Here is a 23,335-nt window from a genome sequence, read left to right as displayed (position 1 = left end):
TCTTCATTTGTTGTATTCAGCTTCTCCCTTTTTTTGGTCTGATCTGTGACAATGTTTTTTTTAACCTTAATTGATGTACTATATAACTAATGTAGTCATTATAGAATTGGTAAAAACATGAAAATCTGAAGAAAATCCTTTGAAGCGCCTCCTTTAAGTGCATAAGGATGATATGAGATTCCAAATCTGTATGTTAATTTTTCCATTCCACTCACACTCACACTCTGATCTCAGTCTTAAGCCTCCTTTTTTATCCAATATATGTATCTGATCTTCTATGTGAATAAATTGCAGCTATCGAGTCTTAATATTGAATTTAGCAATTTTGGATAGCCTCCTTTATTTTTTTCTGTGCAGAAGTGGCTGTAACTCTGTTTCAGTTTTTCTCCCATGTCTGTTTTTTGAGTAATTGTTACCTTGACAATCTTAATCTGTACCCTATGAAAGACGTTACCTTTTTTCTTTACATTTGCTTGTCCCAACCTAAAGTAAGTGCTTACTTATTTGAGTTCTGATAAAGAATCCTTGAGCTGTAACTGACAGACAATAGACAGTAGGTGCAGGAGTAGGCCATTCGACCCTTCTAGCCAGCACCGGCATTCACTGTGATCATGGCTGATCATACGCAATCAGTACCCCGTTCCTGCCCTCTCCCCATATCCCTTGACCCTGCTATCTATAAGAGCTCTATCTAACTCTCTCTTGAAAGCATCCAGAGACTTGGCCTCCACTGCCTTCTGGGGCAGAGCATTCCACATATCCACCACTCTCTGGGTGAAGAAGTTTTTCCACATCTCTGTTTTAAATGGCTTACCCCTTATTCTTAAACTGTGGCCTCTAATTCTGGACTCACCCATCAGCGGGAACGTGCTTCCTGTCTCCAGCATGTCCAATCCCTTAATAATCTTATCTGTTTCAATCAGATCCCCTCTCATCCTTCTAACTTCCAGTGTATACAAGCCCATTTGCTCTAATCTTTCAACATATGACAGTCCCACCATTCCGGGAATTAACCTTGTGAACCTTTGCTGCACTCCCTCAATAGCAAGAATGTCCTTCCTCAAATTTGGAGACCAAAACTCCACACAATACCCCATGTGGGATCTCACCAGAGCCCTGTACAGCTGCAGATGGACCGCTTTACTCCTATACTCAATTCCTCTTGTTATAAAAGCCAGCATGCCATTAGCTTTCTTCACTGCCTGCTGTACCTGCATGCTTGCTTTCATTTTCTGTCCCCATGGATGACTCTTGACTTTTTTGAATACTTTTGTAATGCCCTGGTTCATATTTTTACTGTTATGCTGTATGTATTTCAGTTAGCAATTCTGTTAGAGCAGTCTGTTCTGTTTTCAGCTTGTTTGGGTTATTGTCGAAGGTGAGAGATGAGGAGAAATGTGAGCCATTCAATTAGGATGGTCAAATCAAGGGGAGTTTCTCTGGTGAGGTATGCTAAGGTTAGGCTTGGGGCTTTTGTTCGAGAGGAGATGAAGAGGTAGGACACGGTAGAGAAGAGGTTGTAGGATTTGACCTGGAGTGGGAGCATGGTTCGATGAAGCCAGGGGCGAGATCGATTGAGGATCGGGGACTATGGAGAAACTTTATGATCCAATTTGTGCACTTTTGACAGTTTCGTTAAAATGGGCCCTTTTTTGTTCTTTTCATTACCAACCCTTTAGTCAAACTAAGATTCATAAATATACTCTTTTAATTTTATGCTGTGTACAGTCTGTTATTTTGTGGCACTAATTTGTAACAGGATAGCAAATTACACAACATCCACATAAGCGGGTTTGGGGTGGGAGAGTACCTGAATCTCACATGTCTGGCAAGGCTGGAGGTTGTCTTCCCTAGACTTATGCAGCCAAGGAAACCGGGGGTTTCATTTCCAATATTATTTGCTTTTATTTTGAATTTCAGCAGCTTCAAGTTTTTGCTCCACTAATTTCAACTTCTCTTGTTATCCATGGATAGATAACTTTTCTGTTGACTTTAGTCTTAATAGGATATGAATTTGAATTAATTCTTCAAATTCTAGTCTTTGCTTGTTTATTGCCTTTTATTTTAGTGTAATTTATCAAACTAACATTGTCAATTCAAACCAGGTAGCTCCAGAGATTGTTTTTAGTTTCTAATTAAGCTAATTTGCTTTGAATTTTGATGTATGTATTGTAAATCACTCTAAAGACTTATAAACTATTAAACTTTTATTGACCAAATAGTAGATCTAAAATACATGGATATATGGAGCTTAGAAAAATAGAGGGCTATGGGTAAGCCTAGGTCGGGGGTCGGCAACCCGCGGCTCCGGAGCCACATGTGGCTCTTTTACGTCTGTGCTGCAGCTCCCTGTTGCTTTGGGAAATAATTGGTTGTGGCGACCCTTTTCCTGGCACATCCGAACCGACTCACAATTAGATAGCCTACGGGGGTTTGCGAGCACAGAGCTTTGGAGTCTCTGCGCCATGGGGGGCAGGTTGAGGGAGGCTTAAAAGTGAGGCTGAAGATTTCGAATAAAGTTTTTTCCTTCGACTGCAGTTACCGACTCCGTGTCGTAATTTTAGCGCTGCGTGTAGCACACTGCGCTACATGGTCAGTATTTAATTAAAATGTATTTTATGTTAGTTTGTTAGTTTTTGAAATGTAAATCTAAATTTGAAGATTATGGTGATCTTGTACAATCTAAATAAGACGTTGTGGCGACCCATTTCCTGACACATCCGAACCGGCTCACAATTAGCCAGCGTTCAGGCTAAGGGAGATAGCCTACGGGGGTTTGTGAGTACGTGTCTTTTGCAGCATCCGCGCCCATGGGGGCGGGTTGAGGGAGGCTTAAAAGCAAGGCTGTTTAGTTCGAATAAAGCTATCTTTGACTGCAGTTTACTGACTGCGTGTAGTACACCGCTACAACGTGTTTCTATCGCTGGCTGTCCAGAGGGGAGGTGCTGAAACGCTTTGTCGCGTGTCTGGAAGAAGTGAAAACTTTCCTGGGCAGCAAAGGGCTCACCTTTCCTGAGCTGGAACAGCCAGAGTGGCTGGAAAAGCTACACTTCATGGTAGACATGACAGCGCACCTGAACACGCTGAACACAGCTCTTCAACGGGGTAAGGACGTACAGCCCTGCACATGTTGGAGGATGTTTTGGCATTCGAGCGCAAGTTGACGTTGCTTGCCAGAGATTTACAGAAAGGCACATTGTCTCATTTCCCCAATTTGAGAGAGTTCAAACAAGGTCACGACATGATAAATTCGGAGTATTTACATTCTGCAATCATCGCAATGTAAACATCGTTTGGGAAACGCTTCTGTGAGTTCAGAGAGGAAAAAAACACATTATCCTTCCCGGTCACTCCCCTAAGCATCGATCCATCCCTACTGAATACGACTGCATTGTCAGGTGTGAGTCAACCTGAACAAGTATGATAAATATTTTAATTGCCTATTATTTTACGTATATGTTTTCATTGTTCAGTGAAATAGTCCTTTTATTTTTCAGGTTGACAGCTGGCTGACGTTATTTTTGGTTTGCTGCTGGCGGCAAATTTAAGTTTGGCGTTTTTCATAAATACAAGAAGGACTCAAATAGACGTTGAGTATTTTACTTAAAAGTAACCTTCAACCCAACGTCTTTTTTTCGGAGTTCAAAATGTTTTTGTTGCATGCAGAAATGTAATTTCGTTTTCTCTGCAGGAGTTCATCAATTTCATAAATGCAGCACATTATAGTTTGTTTATACATAGCATAAAGGCAAAACAAAACGTTGTATGCAGTGTTATTTCATTTTAAATGTCAAACGGGTTTTGTGACTCCCAGTGTTTTCTTTTCTGTGGGAAACGGGTCCAAGTGGCTCTTTCAGTGGTAAAGGTTGCTGACCCCTGGCCTAGGTAGTTCTAAGGTAAGGACATGTTCAGCACAGCTTGTGGAACGAAGGGCCTGTATTGTGCTATAGGTTTACTATGTTTCTAAATTAAGAACTTTCCTGTACTATCCCACCTTCGTACATCAGGATTGCCATCCACTTTTCCATTTTGGCCATCTTTTGTTCATTTTGCAACCATATATATTTAGTGATTATTTGATTATACCCAGTTATTTTTATTTGTATCATCTGTTGTAAGTAATTTATTTAGGTAGATCACCTTCATTTTTGTAATTTGTACAATTTTTACTTACTTTCTTTAACTGGAGTTCAACCCTTAAGTTTATATACTTTGTTCCTTCCTGACAAGCTCTGCTTAATCAATTTCTATACCGTTGCCTTTGTCCCTTCTCTTTTGCATTAGATTTTAGTAGAATAATCCTGTGCAGAGCTCTTAAACGTTTTGCTTTGTTAGAGTGCCAGTCTCTACTCAATTCAAGTGAACTCATTCCAACAGAACAATTTTGTCTTTTCCCTGCAATGCCTCCTGGAATGACAGACAGATAGACATACTTTATTGATCCCAAGGGAAATTGGGTTTCGTTACAGTCACACCAACCAAGAATAGTGTAGAAATATAGCAATATAAACCCATAAATAATTAAATAATGCCAAGTGGAAATTAGTCCAGGACCAGCCTATTGGCTCAGGGTGTCCTGAGGGAGGGAGGAGATGTAAAGTTTGATGGCCACAGGCAGGAATGACTTCCTATGACGCTCAGTGTTGCATCTCGGTGGAATGAGTCTCTGGCTGAATTTACTCCTGTACCTAACCAGTACATTATGGAGTGGATGGGAGACATTGTCCAAGATGGCATGCAACTTGAACAGCATCCTCTTTTCAGACATCACCGTCAGTGAGTCCAGTTCCAACCCCACAACATCACTGGCCTCACGAATGAGTGTTGATTCTGTTGGGGTCTGCTACCCTCAGCCTGCTGCCCCAGCACACAACAGCAAACATGATAGCACTAGCCAGCACAGACTCGTAGAACATCGTCTGGCAGATGTTAAAGGACCTCAGTCTCCTCAGGAAATAGAGATGGCTCTGACCCTTCTTGTAGACAGCCTCATTGTTCTTTGACCAGTCCAGTTTATTGTCAATTTGTATCCCCAGATATTTGTGATCCTTCACCATGTCCACACTGACCCCTTGGATGGAAACAAGGGTCACTGGTGCCGTAGCCCTCTTCAGGTCCTCCACCAGCTCCTTAGTCTTTTTCACATTAAGCTGCAGATGATTCTGCTCATACCATGTGATAAAGTTTCCCACCGTAGCCCTGTACCAGCCTCATCTCCCTTGCTGAGGCATTCAACTATGGCAGAGTCATCAGAAAACTTCTGAAGGTGGCAAGACTGTGCAGTAGTTGAAGTCCGAGATGTAGATGGTGAAGAGAAAGGGAGACAAGACAGCCCCCTGTGGAGCCCCAGTGCTGCTTACCACTCTGACACACAGTGTTGCAGGCACACGTACTGTGGTCTGCCAGTCAGATAATCAATAATCCATGACACCAGGGAAGCATCCACCTGCATCACTGTCAGCTTCTCACCCAGCAGAGCAGGGCGGATGGTGTTGAACGCACTGGAGAAATCAAAAAACATGACCCTCATGGTGCTCGCTGGCTTGTCCAGGTGGGCATAGGCACAGTTCAGCAGGTAGACGATGGCATCCTCAACTCCTAGTCGGGGCTGGTAGGTAAACTGGAGGGGGTCTAAGTGTGGCCTAACCATAGGCTGGAGCTGCTCTAGAACAAGTCTCTCCAGGGTCTTCATGATGTGGGAGGTCAATGCCACCGGTCTGTAGTCATTGGAGCTACTGGGGCGTAGCTTCTTCAGTACAGGGACGAGGCAGGACATCTTCCACAGCACAGGAACCCTCTGGAGACTCAGACTCAGGTTGAAGAAAGCTAGTTCTCTTAACATCAGTCTTTGAAACACATGTTTATCACTGATATACTCGATCCTCTGTCACCTTTCACATGGCCCAGGTAGTAGTTCAGAGATTACTACATTTATTGGCCTGTTTTTGAATCTGTACACCAGCTGCTCATTTTATTACAGCAGAATCTCTTGTCTTTGTTGTTCAGTTCCACATTGATTGTGACAGCTGGATTTTTCCTTTGCCACCATAAGTTTTTTTTTGCAGCTCTGAAGAGATTTTCTTAACCCTGGCACTGGGATTCATGTTCACGTCTGCAGGGAACTGTATTTATTCCCCTAATTTTGCTGTCTCCTGATACTACTACTTATTTTATACTCGCTCGAATAGCACAGTCCCTGTGGTGTAGTCAGGCTGCTCATCTTTGCTGAATTGTCTGCTCTTGTTCATTCAGGGTGCAAAAATGTCATCGCTTTTAAGCAAGAGTAAGGGCTGAGGCACCTACAACGTTGCCTTCAGAACTCCATTCTTACCTTACTCATAGCTGCATCTCTTTACTGATGGATTCTGAAGTACTTTATCTGAGGTGTAAGACTGTCTTTCATAGCAGTAGTATTTCTCCTGTCAGGAACTCAGACTGTAGCTCAGCTATTGCTTTTAATGATCTCGGTGGTCATAATTGCCATGGATCTCAAAGGATTTCTATCAGCTCCTATGTTATACAGATGCAATGTGACACAACACACCAAGCCACTTTAGTTATAAAACTAATGAAAGGGGCAAGAGCGAGTATCAAGATAAAATAATGACTAAAAGTGGTAAAGTAATTGAACAAAGAGAGAAATTTTAAGAGCACTGCATTAAGAGTTATACGGATTGCAATGTGCAATGTCTGTATACATGTAGGGAGCAAATAGAATTACAGAAGGGTATAGCATGTTGGCTGTTACTGGGTCATGTTTAGGGAAGGGGCCTAAGAAAAAGCTTACTACCGTAAGATATAGAAGCAGAATTAGGCCATTTTGCCCATCGAGCCTGCACAGTAATTTGATCATTGGCTGATTTTTTTAAATCTCTCTCAACCCTATTGCTTTCTCCCTGTAACCTTTGATGCCTTTACTAATCAAATACCTATCAGCCTCCACTTTAAACAAGCCCAATAAGTTGACTTCCACAGCCAGCTGTGGCAATGAATTCCACAGATTCACTGCTCTCTGGGTAAAGAAATTCTTCTTCATCTCTGTTATAAAGGAATGTCATTGTGTTCTGAGGCTTTGCATTCTGATCATGACTCTCCCACTATTGGTAACATCCTCATTACGTCCACTTTATCTTGGGCCTTTCAATGTTAGATACATTTCATTTGGTCTTGGCAGGTGTTTTTCAGACTGGTTCTGTTATACTCAGGCCTATATAGGGAAGACATTGGTGAATATTATGAGTAGTGTGCAAATATGTCATCATAATTAATAGTCATCTGGTATATATTCTGTGCTTTTATCGAAGGAATGTACTAAAGAATATCTGGTACCAAGCATAGTCAGAGTTAATTGTACAGTAGAACAGACAAAAAGAAATGACCAGAGGAATTGGTCAAGTTTGTATTAGTTTCAAGAAACTGGGTGATTATCAAACAAGGTAGATTTTGTGATGTATATTTCAAGATGGTTAAATTATGGCTGTACACAACACAGAAAGAAAACACCAGTCATACAAATATTGTCAAATAAAAAGTAAGCTGGATTACACAGCAAGGCTGCCAGCAGAGTACAGTAAATGATAAAATTAGTACAGTGATTTCCAGTTAATTGGGACACATTGGAACCAGTACATTTTGGCACAATTAAGCTGCCATAATTAGCCGAAGTTTCATGGAAATTGTTTTTTTTTAAAGTATGAAAAAAGACTAACCACTGTCTAACTATGTAGCAAATTATGTATTTAAATGCAATCCAGAACATATTAGTATACTACCAGTGCTGCTACGGTACTATAAAACAGTGTATTAGTTCCTATTAATTATTGATTGAGGAATTCCTATCTAGTGTATGCTGCCATGTATGAGATGTCCAGGGAGGTGTAGACACCTCTGGTGAAGAGACTTGTCATGTTCATTCTAGGGCAGCTCACTCACCTTTGGTCTCCACCATTCAGCTCGCACTTGCAGCTCCAAGCTGTTGGTATGTGACAGCAGCCACACCCCTTCGAAAGTTGGGTTAAACCAGGTGAGGGCAGCCAGCAGGCTTCATACCCTGATGAAATAGAGACATGCCTGTCCTAGCATGTGAAGTCGGCTCCGGCAGACTGGACAGTTGAGATCACAGTGAGATCCAACAGCCAAGACGCCAGTTCTGCTACCAAGGAGAGTGAAGGCATAATAAGCGACAAGGGTAGACATGATTATCCACTGTGTCCAAGAAAGACCCCAGTTTATTGCTACTGTTATAAGCCATGCACCCTGGCTTCTGAAGTCGAGAGAGTGGAATTGTCCCAGTTTAAAAACTCTCCTGCTCAGATTCACTGTTGTTGCCAGATAAGATGGACAACCAACATGCTGTTGTGTTCTTTTGATTGACTGAAAATTGAACAAAATTAGCACAGACAGCTACTGCAGGTTGCCTTCATACAAGGGATGATTGCATTCTCCAAATCTTAATTTTTATTGTAACACTCAAGATGATGATTATTGATACCTTTAAATTCTTCATAGTACCTAACTTGTTGAAGTTGTGAAATTGTTTCATTTTTCCACCTGGCTGTTTCTGGCATCTCCAAACCCGAATATTTAGAACTGCAGCGATCAAAACAACTCTAAATGCTATTACCACTTATTTTTCATCAACTGTCAGTGACGGAAATCACTGTATTTGAAAACAAACACATTCTAAGTATGGTGTAGTGTCTAATGGCCACTTAGGATCATGTGACTGACACTAGTTAGAAACTGTTCAGCAGTAGTCTCCTGTCTAGCATGGTATTCCAAATAAACAAGGGGATTCCCAGCTATTTTCCTGATTAGTTTTTGTTCTTTAAGGATTAACCCAAATAAGCAGTTATCCCAATTAACTGTTGGGCTAATTAACTGGAATCCACTGTATTTCAAGTTCAGGTCCATCGCTATATTCATCCCAATTTTTGACCTGTTTTAAGATTATAACATTTTGCATATTTCATGTTGTGCGCAGTTTTGGTCACCGAATTACAGGAAGGATATTAATAAGGTTGAAAGAGTGCAGAGAAGGTTTACAAGGATGTTGCCGGGACTTGAGAAACTGGGTTACAGAGAAAGGTTGAATAGGTTAGGGCTTTATTCCCTGGAGCATAGAAGTATGAGGGGAGACTTGATAAAGGTATATAAAATTATGATTGGTATAGATAGAGTGAATGCAAGCAGGCTTTTTCCACTGAGGTTAGGGGAGAAAAAAAAAACAGAGGACATGGGTTAAGGGTGAAGGGGGAAAAGTTTAAAAGGAACATTAGGGGGGGTCTTCTTCACACGGAGAGTGGTGGGAGTGTGGGATGAGCTGCCAGATGAAGTGGTAAATGCGGGCTCACTTTTAACATTTAAGAAAAACATGGATGAGAGGTGTATGGCGAGATCTCGTCCAGGTGCAGGTCAGTGGGACTCGGCAGAAAAATGGTTTAGCACAGCCAAGAAGGACCAAAAGACCTGTTTCTGTGCTATAATAATTTGTTTGTCAGCTGTGATCTAACTCAATCACACATTCTCATTCATCCTCTTCCCTCCTCCCCCCTACTCCCCCACCACAATTATTTGTAAATGCACAGTGTCACCAACTAAAACACAAAACAGATTGCCCTTGGAGCATGTTAATATTGACATGTAAACATGGTGAACATTCCTAATGAATTTTTGATGTAGCTGAGGGGTCTTAAATGATCCAGAAGCAAGTGAGAAACTGACAGTTGAAATAATAATAACAAGAGGTCCTGCAGATGCTGGAAATCTTGAGCAAAACACACAAAATGCTGGAGGAACTCAGCAGGGCAGGCTATGGGGAGGAATAAGCAATTGATGTTTTGGATCGAGGCACTTCATCTGGACTGGAAATAGAGAAAGGGAAGAAGCCAGAATAAGGAGGTGGGGGAAGGAGTACAAGCTGGCTGATGATATGTGAAAGTAGTTTCTTTAAATAAATTCCAGAGATTTTGTCCCTTTCTTCTCCATGTCAATGAATTCCTATTCTTATTGAGATTAGTTTAACTTCTAGTTACTTTTGAGTGCTGCATCTTCTATGTGTTCATGAGGTAATTTATTTCAATATTCAGTGGATCTTTGTTCGGGGGTACATCAAAAACCCAGGATATCAGCAGTTTTTGAGATACTCAAAGCACCCATTTGGCACCAGCAAGCATTCCACAGTCTGTCACTTGGATCTCATTTTTTCCTTAACCTTATGTTTGGTCTGAACTTCTTGACCATGAATGCTTGCTTTTGTACATTGAGTTGCTGCCACATGATTGGCCAATTAGATTTTTGCATTAATGAGCAGGTGTACCTAATAAAGTGGCCACTGAGTGTATATTGATTGTGATATCAGATAAAGAGATTGTATTGTTCTGGTAGATCTGTGGTGTTTGAAATATTATTTTTAGTTGCTGTGTTGAAAAGCAATTTTTTTCAAAAATAGAATACTAAACATGTGACTTCATCACTTTCAAAAGAAGCGTTTCACATTGAGTGCTACAGTTGCATTATTTGCTAAAACTTAGGGTAATTATCCATGCTCAATCCATTCAAGCTGTAAATGTTACCTGAATGTACTGACTGAGATCCTTTTGATCTGTTTAGTATTTCCAGACAGTTGCAGACCTATTTGTGTTTTTAATCTAGCCATGGTTCTTTTTATACAGGCAGCCTTCCAGTCTGGACAAAATGCAGCTCCTCCTCCACTTGTGTATTCCCAAAATCCACAGACAATGACTACACAACCACAGACAAGACAGGTAAACTATCTTCGTGAAATTGCCATGCAGCATTTTGATTTTATTCACATTTATTATTCTAGTGTAAAAAGGCATGCTTTTGGTGTAATGCATTTTATTTTCAGTGCTTTCCACAACAGAATAATGCCTGCCAGTCAATGATAACTTTAAATCAAATTTAAAGCAGGAAATGCTGGTAAAGCTCAACAGGTCAGCCTGCCTCTCTGGGGAAGAGAACAAGTTAACATTTCAGATTCAGCACTAAGGAAAGGCAGCAGCACCTCTGTCATGTTTGTTCACAACACTGATGCCCCACAAGGCTGTACCCTCAGCCCCTACTCTATTCCCTATACACTCACAATGTCATGGGCAGATTCTGCTCTGATTGAATCTACAAGTTTGCAGATGATACCACAGTAGTAGGCATTTCTAATGATGAATTGGAGTACAGGAAGGAGATAGCCTAGTGACATGTTGTCATAACAGCAACATTTCCCTTAATGTCAGCAAAACAAAGAGCTGGTCATTGACATCAGGAAGGGTTGCGGTACACATGCACCAGTTTACATCACCAGTAGACTGTCCTGGTCCAATCATGTTGATGTAACACTAAAAAAGTTCACCAGTACCTATTTTGTTTTGCTCCAGGAGGCTAAAAAAATTTGGCATGTCCCCTTTGACCCTCGTCAATTTTTATCAATGCACCATAAAAAGCATCCTATCCAGATACATCATAGCTTGGAATCACTGTTGCAGGTGGGGTGGCGGGGCACGTAGCAGTTAGCTGTCACACTGTTACTTGCGCCAGTGACCTGGGTTCATTTCCTGCTGCTTGTTCTAAGGTGTTTATTTTCGCTCTGTGGCCACATGGGTTTCCTCCAGGTACTCCAGTTTCCTCTCACACTCCTAAGATGTATAGATCAGTAGGTTTAGGTTAATTGGTCACATGCATGTAATTGGGTGTTATTGGCTCACTGGGCCAAAGTGCCTGCTACTGTACTGTATCTCTCCATATAAAAAAATTAAAAAGCAGCTCAACGGATCACAAAAACGAGCCTAACCTCCATACACTCTGTCTAAAGTTCCCGCTGCCTCAATAAAGCTACCAGCATAATCAAAGATCCCACTCTCCTTGGACATTCTCTCTTCCTGCCCCCCCTCCCTCCCCAATTGAGCAGAAGGTACAAAAGTTTGAAAAGCACTTAACACCAGGCTCAAGGACAGCTTCCATCCTGCTGCTATAAGACTATTGAATGGTTCCCTAGTACGATACAATGATCTCTTGAACTCACTTTCTATGTCGTTGTGACCTTGTACCTTATGTTGTACCTGCACTGCATTTCTCTGTACAGAAACACATTATTCTGCATTCTGTTATTGTTTTACCTTGTACCACTTCAATGCATTGATCTGTATAGACTTGATGCAAGTCAAGTTTTTTTCACTGTATCTTGGTACATGTGATAATAATAAACCAATCTAGCTTTTGTTAGAAATGGTAGGAGAGAAAAGAAGCTTGCTAGGTGGTAGGAGGAGTTGGGATGTCTGATATTGTGAAGCTGGGATGACTTGGTGACCATGACAACTATCCTGTAAACAATATTATTCGTTCAGTAGTGAATAGGCGAGTCAGAGTGTAGGTGTTGGAGTTGTGAAATGCAGAGCAGGATGGCATGTCTGGAACAAAAATTTTACTGATCCTCATGTTCCATTCTACTAGTCTCCAAATTCAACAGATCATTCTCCACAATTTCTGCTACCTTCAAAAAAGACTCCACCACTAGACACATCTTCTCCTCTCCTTCCCTTTCAGCATTTTGCAGGTCCTGTTGCATTTGCAACTCTTGGTCCACTCTTCTATTCCTACCTATCACCTGCATTCACAGTACTTTACCATGCAGTCACAGAGATGCAGCACTGTCCTTCACTTCTTCCCTTTCCACCAACCAGTTTTTACAGGTGAAGCTGCAATTCACTCACACTTCTACTAATCTAGTGCATTGCACTTGGTTTTCACAATGTGGTCTCCTTTACATTGGGGAAAGCAAATGCAGTTTGTATGACCACTTTATGGAGTATCAATGTTCAGCTCTTTGGCAACCCTGACTTTCCTATTGCCTGTCACTTTAATCCAACTCTGTCTGTGATCTATTGCTCAGTGGCCTCCAGCATTATGTAGCCCATCGCAAGCTTAAGAAACACTATTTGTCCAGGCAGTCATCTGGACTTTTTATTGAATTCTACAACTTCAGGCAACTTGGATTTTTCTGTCTATATATGTCATTCATATGTGATGTTTACTTTATTTCCCTTATTTAGAAGCCAGCCTGACATATTGGCCATATCTTCCTCTTCTGAATTTTGCATCTCCTGCATTCTTTTGATGATCATTTGTCCAATTTCTCTTTCTCTTACTGCTCCCTTTCACTCATTGATCAGATAATCTGCTTTGCACTTTATTCCAGTGATACCCCAGTTTTACCCTAAGAGAAATACCCTTCCTCCTTTCGTCCCTGCAGCTAACAAGCTTCTTCGATCTCCTTTCTAATTCTGTCGGAGGGTCTTTGACCTCAGTTTATTTCCACGCAGATGTGGCCTGATCTCCCAAGTACTTCCAGTATTTTTAAAACAGATTTCTAGCATCAGCAGTATTTTAAAACTTCTGTTTATATGTTAACAGGTAGGTATTTTAATAGAAGTAATTCACAATTTTTGAAAGGAAATTGGTTCAGGTCAGCCAAAATCAGTCAGTGGTGTCAATGTCTCATGACTTAAATTTTCATGGAAGATATACTAATCTGTTAAACAACTTAACAACTACTGACTGACGAGTAATTTCTCTTGGATATTCATTCATTCACATGATTATGTCTCTAAATATGCTTATTTTTAATTTTTATTGTTACTGAAGTACTTGTGTTTATTCGACTCAACTTAAAATAACTATTGGACATAGTTCTGAGCAGTGATGCACTTTTGCTGACAAAACTGAGCTAATCCTTGTCTGTCTCAATTAACGAAGATTCAGATTTAGTAGTCATTATTGTTTTCATATTAATGAAAACTAAATAATTATTAGTAGTTATAGATTCTTCAATAAATTTCTATTTCCAGTGTATTGTAAGATGTTCAGTATCTTGAAAAAAGCCTTTCCTTACCTAAGATCTCATGGGCCCAAAGAAATCTGGTTTGGTGGCATTTACTTTCTGTACCAAAACTACATCTTATGCCAAAAATACAACAGAAGTTGTCAAGTTTTTCTAATTATCTCCTTTGACTTGTTTTTGTGGAACTCTAATGACATCTTGCCTTCAAAGTCTGTATAACACCCACTTCTTAAGTTTAAAATGGAATTTGATATATGCTAAAGCCTCTTCCTCTATAATGCTTTGTATCTTGTAATAGTTTAGCTCACTTTGAGAAGATATTACTTCTCTCTTCAATGAACTGTGGCATTATTGTTCAACAAAGAGTCATTGGGATTTATTTTTTTTCAGATTTGAGTTCAAGCAATGCCTTGCTCCACCACTACTACCATTGATTACAAAATTACTAAACTTTTCCTTCTATTTCCCTGTCAGCTCTGTTTGGATTTCCTTTCTTCTGACACCCAGATCATGTACAGTATTTTCATGGCATAATTCTTGTGGGCATTAGCAGCTGCTCTTTTTCTCCATCTGTTCATTTTATACTTGGCCCATCAAAAGAAGTTATCATCTGTCAAGTAAATAACCTGGTTTTCATTCCATCCACCATTACCATTTACTCCTTTCCCTTAAACTAGAAAAACATGTAAACTCTCTTGAATCATTTTTGATTTTCTTTTCACCAATTCTCAAGCACAGTAAGAAGAAAATATAGCTGTTAGTAGACAGTGAATGTTAAAAAAACTACAATGTTCTTCCTTGTTGTCCTTGATATGATTCATTCTTCATCCTTCTTCATTGATTCTTTTCAAAACTTATTGTTGATCACCTTTTCATATCACAGGATACCTAAAATTGGAGTTTTTTCCTATACTGTCATTTTGATTCCATCTTTTGCTGTTGTCTATTGTGAGTGCTTCAGGGTTTTACAGGTTTACATACAAGAGTTAGTTTGAGCTTTTTTGTGTCCAATGATACTGGGCTGCCTGTATTTCAGCAAGCCAGAACTTCTATCCCATTCACACATACAGTTAATATTGTCCTTACAGTCAGTTGTTGGGCCACTGCTCTGCATTCAGATGGTGGTTTATTATTTTGTACTTTATTGCTCTGGCTATACATGCCATATTTCTGTAACGTTTCATCCATGTGTTAACTAAAAACATCTTAGACCTAGAGTTCTGCACCTTGGGTTTGTGGTAAGTAAGAAAAAGTTGTTGAATTACCTATTTATTAAATTTGACAAAGCATTTCTGTCAAAACAAATTCCTGTTGCATATTGCTTAAAGGAATAAACCAGACCTTGCAAAAGAAGCCGAACTAATATTTGTAAGAAGTTCAACTTACAGCATTTTCAAGTTAAGATTGATACTCCTCTTCTTCCAAGATATCACTTTACGTACAGCTTGTTCAATGAGTTCATGTTATTGCCACCGTAGAGCTGATTACCTGAATATTTTTGCCTTCTGCTCCATTCAGAAACATTGTTAAAATAAGTCATTGATTTCTGGATAATGACACCTTGATAATGTTTGTAATGAACAATTCAATCTAATCTTCTTTTCTTCTCCTCTGCAATTGCTACATATTTGTCTATGATGTCTTCTCCTGAGTGCGCCTGTGTTCCATTGTCTAGTTGGTTTGGGCAATCCTAGACTGAGCTCTGCTTTGACCTGTGTGATTGCAGCCAGTGCATCTTCAGTAGTGCTTTTACTTCTTGATCCTGAATTTTGAAGGATTTATCCTCTCATGTTATTCTACTCTACTCGTGTGGCAATGCTATCATGTATCATTGATCTCAGATAGATTCATTAACATATATCACATCTGAGTTTAACAACTTTTTCTTTTTAAATGTAAATTTTGCATACATTAATATTTATTATTGTCATTACTAATTTGAGATTCCTAGAAAATTACAATTTTTGCATGATTATTACCGAGACTTTGTCCAGTATAAAATCTGAGGTATTAAGGTATTGAGCACATATTTAGTTCAATTTAGCAGAAATTTTTATTTACTTACGATGGAAATGCTGCCTTGTAATTCTGATTTGTGGAAAGCTTTGATTTTCTTTTAAAGCTAATGTGTGTTTAGTGACATCAAGTACTGGTATATCAGAACTATGGTTTAATGCTTGTGCTTTTGAGTTTTCTAGTCTGTCCTTGCGTTCTTGCTGACTCTGTGTGCCTTTCCCTTGTGTATTTCTTACTTCTCTTCAGTTCGCAGCAGGGCCCCGGGCAGCCCACCACCAGGTATTTACTCCATTCACTTCATACGTCTCAATTTTTGCCAAGAGAAAAAAATTAGCCTTAATGAGTAGTTCTCACTTTATTGATCAAACAATGCACTTATTAAATGCAGAACAATTAGAAATGACAACTAGTCACCGAAAATTGTTGAAATTTGGTTCGGGTATCTGATCTCAACCAACAAAAACTATGTTCAAAATGGTCTGCAACCAAGACTCCTTTAGATCACAAAATAATTGTTTGGTTAGTTAACTACTAATATTGGAAAATTTCTAGCTTCATCTTCACCATTTTCATTATGTTAGGGAGCAGATGTGTTGTCATTCATTTGTGATTAAAAATAAAATTAATTGATAAGACTTGTCAAAGATTAATTTGTTAGATAACGTGAATAGATCCTGTGGCTCACATTGTTGAAGGAAATTGTTGGACCATTAGCCCTAACTTTGCGTAAATGTAGATTAGGGAATGTAGATTTAGGGTTGCTGCCTGAAGAATAGAAATTTTAAATGTTAGATCATTGTTCTGGAAATGAATGAGCCAAGTCACTCCACATAGGTCAACTTACTTGAGGTGGAAGGGAAAGTTCTACAAACATTCAGCGATAGAATTGGCAATTGTTTGGTTAAGTAGAGACTGATTAGAAAAAGTTTGCATGGGTTTGTTTAAAAAATCATGTCTAATTGAGTTTTTAAATGAAATATTAGGGAGAAATCAATCTTTACTCATGTTGCATTAAAATTGGTTACTCATTATTCACTTCCTTGCTCACTGTAAAATACCATTCCTTCTTGCCTCATCTAGAAGTGTCAGCATTACATCTCAATTAAATCTCTGGCTTTCTTTGGAGACCGTATTAATCAATAGTTTGGTGCTACTGTTTAGTTCCTTTTATATAGCAACTAGTACTCCAGCTGCGGTGTAACTAATACCTGGCATGATCAGCTTGCACAACTTCTGTTTTTTCTCAGTAATTCCAGTGTCCCAGGAATATAAAGTCTTTGTTTTTGCATCATCACTTCAATTATGCATTTGTGTGTGCTCTCCTTTTTCAGCAGTTGGTATGACAAGCCACCAATAGAAATCTTCCAGTTACTTATTTCAATTGTCTTCATTGCAATTTTCTTCTCAGCTCCCTGTTTAGTATTTGCAGGACCTCATCTTTCTTTACAACATTAACCTTAATGTAGATCACTACTTCTGCCACTTCATTGTCCTCTAGCAGAATGTTCTTTTGCCTTTTGTTGATGTCTTTGACTCGGCACCTGAGACTGTATCAAGTATTCTCAGCCATTTTCAAACAGCAAGCAGTTGTTTCTTATGTTGAAAATAGTATTTAAACTGCAGCTTTTTTAGCCAACTTCATGAGATTTTCATTTTCACATTCTACTGCAGGGCTTTAGGGTGGACGAACAAACTGCTGTCTATCTCCCTATCCATCAAGGCTTAATTGTAGGTACATTTTCCCCAAAACCAAAACAAAGAGCATATTTCCTTTGAATGCTGATCTTTTCCAGATAAAACCATTAAACCGGTTTTGTCCACGTACCATCACCTTCTACCTTAATCCCATTTTGTCTCTGCTGATCACTTAATTTTTTTCCCCATATCAATTAATATTTAGTTGAAAAACAGATCTTCTCATTGAGTATTGGGCAGATAGTTAAGGTAGCTTGAAGTTACTGAAAGAGGCAAAGCCATGTTTTGACACTGTAATTGTGGAAATTGGTTTCTTTATCATATTTAAAAGCATCCACCAATATTACCTTCAGAAAAAAGAAAAATTAGGACAGCAAAGAGGGACCAAAAATGTCACAGGCATATTTGATTACGAAAAATCCCAAAGCATCTTGTTTATATTAAATGTGTGAAGCATTTCAGTTATGAGGAGAGTCTAGATTGGTTAGACTCGATTTTCCTGAAATGGGAGAGGCTGAGGGTGAACCTGATAATGGTATGTACTAAATTATGAGGGGTATAGATAGTTAGCAATTTTTCTCCATAGCTGAAATATCTAAGACTAGAGGGCATAGATTTGAGATAAGAATGAGCTTGAGAGGGGATCTGAGAAAGAACTCCATCCAATGGGAGGTTGTCTGAGTAAGTATTGGAGGCAGCTGCTTTTGCAGCATTTGATGAGCACTTAAATTGTCATGCCTTTAAATGGCAATGTTAAAACATAGCGGACTATTACATGTACCAACCACTGGTAAATGGTATCTCATCGTCAGCATGGATATGCTTATGTCCCATTCTATGCTTGATTCTGAGATATGATTATTTTGTTTTTCTTGTCAAGATGGATGGTTTTACGTTTTCTCATACAGTCGGCCCTCCTTATCCGTGGGTTCTGCACGCGCGGATTCAGCCAACTGCTGTTCGGGAAAACCCGGAAGTCTTTTCTCTCCAGTACTTGTTATTTGAGCATGTACAGACTTTTTTTCTTGTAATTATTCCCTAAACAATACACTATAATAGCTATTTACGTAGCATTTACATTGTATTAGGTATTATAAGTAATCTAGAGGTGATTTAAAGTATACAGGAAGATATGCATAGGTTACTGCAGATCGGGAATCAAAAAAAACGGAAGTTCTCTAAGTCGGAATGGGTATATCCAGTATTATTTAGCATCAGTTAGTCAAATGTTTGTCTTAGTATATAGTACAGTATATATTTTACCTTTCTATGCATATAAAACACTTAACATATGTATTTCAATAATTTTTTTTGTTTTTTTTCCTCTTTTTTGGGGGGGGGTTTTCTTTTTTTTTCTTTTTACTTCTTTGTTCATTAATGTTCTGAGTTTGAGAGGTTATATATTTTTATTATTATACATCTGAATGTCTATTTAAACTTAATTATGTACTCTCAAACATTTTGTATTCATGTTTCATTTATGTTTGTTTAGTATTTCAATAATTAAACCACTGCAGCTGTAATTTTCATTGGGGCAGAGCCTTCACATGCTCCATTATTCTCACTTTATCCTTTAAAATTGTTCCGATCGTTGACCGACTACAGCCTAACACTTTTCCAATGACCGATGGCGTTTCACCTCTTTCCGATCACTTTATTATTTCCACTTTATTTTCTATCGTGATCGTTTTCTGGAATAGAACCACTGTGGGCAGCTGGACCCAAGCTTTACCAGGTCCTAAAGTCCACCGCACTGAGACAGGTTAAATAAGCTCCGGAGCTCCGCCATGTCCTCAAGTCCACTGACTTGAGTGTCCACTTTTTTTGGTATCTGTGGGGGGTCCTGGAACCAATCCCCTGCGGATAAGGAGGGCCGACTGTACGAAGGTTGGTGGTAGACTGAGGTCATGGATAGGAGGAAGTTCAGGCAGTTTGTCCAGGATGGTGGGGTGTGCGTCCTGATTAAGCAGGGTGTTAAAATGCTCAGCCTACCTCAGCAGAATGGTATTCTGATTCTTCAGAAGTGTTAGACCATTTGCTGTTTTCAGGGGAGTAATACATTGATTTATTGGGCCGTAGATGGTTTTGACAGCATTGTAAAAACTATGCATGTTATTATTATCAGCAAAGGACTGGATTTTGTGTGCCTTTTCAGTCCACCACTCATTTTGTATGGCCCGAATTCCCTTTTGCACTTTCCTTCGAGCTGCCTGCCAATGCTGCCTGATGCTGGTGGATGAAGGGTTATCTAAAGTTGCCCGGTGTGCTTTGTGCATGTCCTTAAGCAAGTTCTGGATGGTATTTGAGTTATCATCAAACCAATCTTGGTGGTTCCTGCTCTTATGGCTGATGAATTCGGCTGCTGCCTCATAGAGCGCAGAGCTGATATAGGTCCACTGTTGTTCCGTGGTATTTTCTGAACTCAGACAAGGTTCTAGCTCCCTTAGTTTCTCAGCTAGGATGCGTCGAAGCTCACTTCTTGCTTCTGTGTTTCTCATGCGGTTGCAATTTAGCCGCTTTTTATTGGGTTTTTGCAGCTGCAAGGGGGTACATACTTTCATATGGAGCTTGGCCACAATCATACGGTGGTCAGTCCAGCACTTTGCACCTCTCATAGCACGAGTGATGAGCACGTCCTTGATGTCACTACGTCTCACAATGATAAAGTGGATTATGTGCCAACGTTTAGAACGAGGGTATATCCACGAGGTCTTACATTTTCTGCTGGAAGATAGTTTTGGTTATGGTAAGGTTATGCTCAGAGCAAAGATTAGGTAGCCTCATGCTATTTGTATTGACCTTGCCAATACCATGCCTACCTAGCACTGCACTTCATATCCTGTTGTTCCATCCCACCCTAGCATTGAAGTCCCCAAGCAAAAGGATCTTATCATTCTTAGGGATCCGGCAAAGAGCTTCATCCAATGTCTAATAAAAACATTCCTTGGCCTCATTCTCAGATGACAAAGTTGGTGCATAGGCTCTGAGAAGCGTGGCATAATGTTTCTTTGCCGGGGGATACGGAGGGTTATTCGTCTTTCACTAATGCCAACAGCTGTTTCTGTGAGACTTGGTAGAAAGGTGTTCTTGATGGCCAGTCCTACTCCGTGGAGATGTTGTCCACCTGGGGGGGGGAAGACCTTTCCAGAAGAAGGTGTAACTCATCCCTTCCTCTGTTAAAGAGCCTTCATCCAGGAGCCTGATCTCACTGTGGGCAGCAATGTCGATGTTGTAGCACCTCAGCTCAGCAGCAATCAGGGCTGTTCTCCGTTGAGGTCTGTCAGAGATGCTATACGAGTCCAGGAGTGCCCTTACATTCCATGTTGCCAGTTTTAGGTTGTATTGTTTATTATTTCGATCGCAATAGTGGACTAGACCAATAGGCGCAGTAACCTATCCAGGTGAGTAATTGAATGGGCAATTTTTGGGCCACCTTTTCTAGGCCCTTCCCCAATTAGAGTGAGCAGTGCGGTCCCTAAGTAGGGCTGCTCAGTTGCACAGGGGTCTGCCGAAAACATCTGCCACTCAGTCCCAGCTGCTAGCGACCAAATACCCTGTGCCATTGAGCTTGGCCTCATCACATAGGACATCAGTAGAGTAACTCCTTAGCAGTTAGCCAGCTAGTTTAAATAACGTTAGCTATGCTAATGAATGAAAAGCACCTGTTAAACTCACCTCAACATGTCTTTTACATTTTAACCCACCATGGGCAATAGAAAAGTCACTGTTGCAAACAGTGCAGTGAGCAACACTGTCATTATTTTTGAGGTCGACTGTAAAGCCCACCCACAGAGAAAACTGATGGGTCTACTTAGCATGAAGAAAGACCAATCAGGATGCTCGCTCTCACTCTTCCTCTTCCTCTCCCTCTCCTTCTCAAAACAATCAATTTTCGGGATATTGTATATAATTTGCGGGCGTCAGGGAGCCACTATCAATATGTGGGAGACTCCCGGAACTTCCGGGAGAGGTGGGATGTCTGCAGTGGATGTGGATATTAAAGTTGAGTACAGAGACAGGGGAAGCAAAGAAAATAGCTTTAATAATTTTTAGTGTATTTGGAAGGGAGCTGGAAAATTAGGACCTTAAAAAGAGATAATTGATAGAATAAGGTGAGATATTCAGAGGAAGAGAAAGAACAGGACAGCTTGGGAATGAATGATCAAAAGCTGAGAGCCGCACCATGAATGCTATGGTGTGCATAGAACAAGTGGTGGAAAGAAAGGCAGGAAAGAGGACTTCAAGTAGAGTAAATTGACACCTCTCATTGGGTCAATTTTAGTTTTTCCTTTTATGTTTAAAACACACAAAATATTTAATTTTTTTGTTGTATTTTTTCTTTCAGTTGACTGTCAGTTGCAATTTTACAGTTGTACATCTTATGTAATTTTCAAACTAAACCTTAGGATTTGAGTATTGAAATGAGCAGAATTGCAAGCTACCTTTTTTTTCCACTCTAAACAACTTTATTGCAAATAAACTGGGGAAATGTTGCAAAGTGTGGACACTTAGAAGAAAAGGAACATATATTAAAAAAATAAGAAAGCACTGGAATCACTCAACAGGCCAAGCAGCATCCTTTGAGCACTTGAGAGATGGTTAATGTTGCAGGGCAATCACCTTCAACGGAATTTTTAATTAGTTTTAACATTTGTTGAACATTAAGTGCTAAGAAACATCTCCTGACAAGGTTTTTATTTCAATGCTGTATAATCCTCAAATTTACCACCAGCTATAGTAAAATAACATGTATCTTAACGAAAGCTGGCAATTTTGACTTTGTTGATTTGATTCAGCTAATGCATTCTAACATGTTTTCTGACTTCCTAAATAATATGGTGAGAGATATTTTGAGATTTGTATGTAATTGATTCAGGATACCTTTCTAAACTATGAAATTATTCCAAATTTTTAATAGTAGTACTTGGCTTAGTTAGATTGAAGTCTATTTCAACTATAGACTCTTAAGGCATGTAATAGTTCATTTGTTCGATCTATTTTTGGAACTACATTTTAAGGCTAATAAAGAGGTGATGGTGATCTTCTGTGGTTTTACCTTTTTCAACTGTCAGTTATTTTTTCCCATTTTCAATTGTGCAATGTAAATCCTATTTTGAATTGTGTGGGACAATTAGGATTGGTTGCGTGATTTGGGGAATCAACATTTCCTTTAAATCTTCATGCTGGTGCTTTTTAAAAGGTGTCTAGGATAAATAAAATGTGTCATGGGCAAGGGCTACAACAAATATCTCCATTGATTAGAAAGCCATCACAAAGTTGTCTTGATGCCAATCATTTGTTTTCTTGTGGTTTGGCTAAGTAGGCAGAATGGGGCTGCAGAGGTCTTATTAAATTGTGAAACTGATGATGATTGAGTAAAGAAACAAGATTTAAACATGCTATGAAAACCATTAACAAGTTTTATCAAGAGTTTCAGTTTTTAGCAGAATCCTTTGTTAACCCATGAAGAGGGAGGAATCTTAGTAATATTGGGAATGCCACAACTTCATTATAGTACTATGATTTCTCCTTACAACATAAAGATATTTTTACTAATGACTTTTTTTTCAGTTTAAAAATTGCTTGTTTTAAGACATAGATTGATTTTAACTTACCTGTAATTGATATGAGCTGAAGCCAGAAGTTTTAAAGATTTATTACAGAGGTGCACTATATTTGCTAAATTCACCCAGGATGTTGGAGGGGGTATTCTCTCCTGTGCCTAGCTGATTGGGATGTGTAAAGTTGGTAGGGGCTCCAACTCCTTAAGTA

At 39.5% G+C, this 23,335-nt stretch overlaps 1 protein-coding gene across 9 annotated transcripts in view; it reads left to right on the top strand.

Moving 5' to 3' along the window:
* LOC132382001 (eukaryotic translation initiation factor 4 gamma 3-like) overlaps positions 1–23,335 on the top strand; it is a 315,701-nt gene that overhangs the window by 135,711 nt on the left and 156,655 nt on the right. For 7 of the 9 annotated variants that reach the window (XM_059951769.1, XM_059951766.1, XM_059951765.1 and 4 more), the window contains one exon: positions 10,674–10,766. The exons of the other annotated variants lie outside the window; for them this stretch is intronic. In XM_059951769.1, the coding sequence (XP_059807752.1) occupies positions 10,674–10,766 (93 nt within the window). The remainder of the gene's footprint in view (positions 1–10,673; positions 10,767–23,335) is intronic. 9 annotated transcript variants of the gene reach the window in all.

This window comes from Hypanus sabinus, chromosome 27, assembly GCF_030144855.1.
Source record: "Hypanus sabinus isolate sHypSab1 chromosome 27, sHypSab1.hap1, whole genome shotgun sequence".
Classification (NCBI taxonomy): Eukaryota; Metazoa; Chordata; class Chondrichthyes; order Myliobatiformes; family Dasyatidae; genus Hypanus; species Hypanus sabinus.
This window is presented reverse-complemented; position numbering and strand designations above follow the sequence as displayed.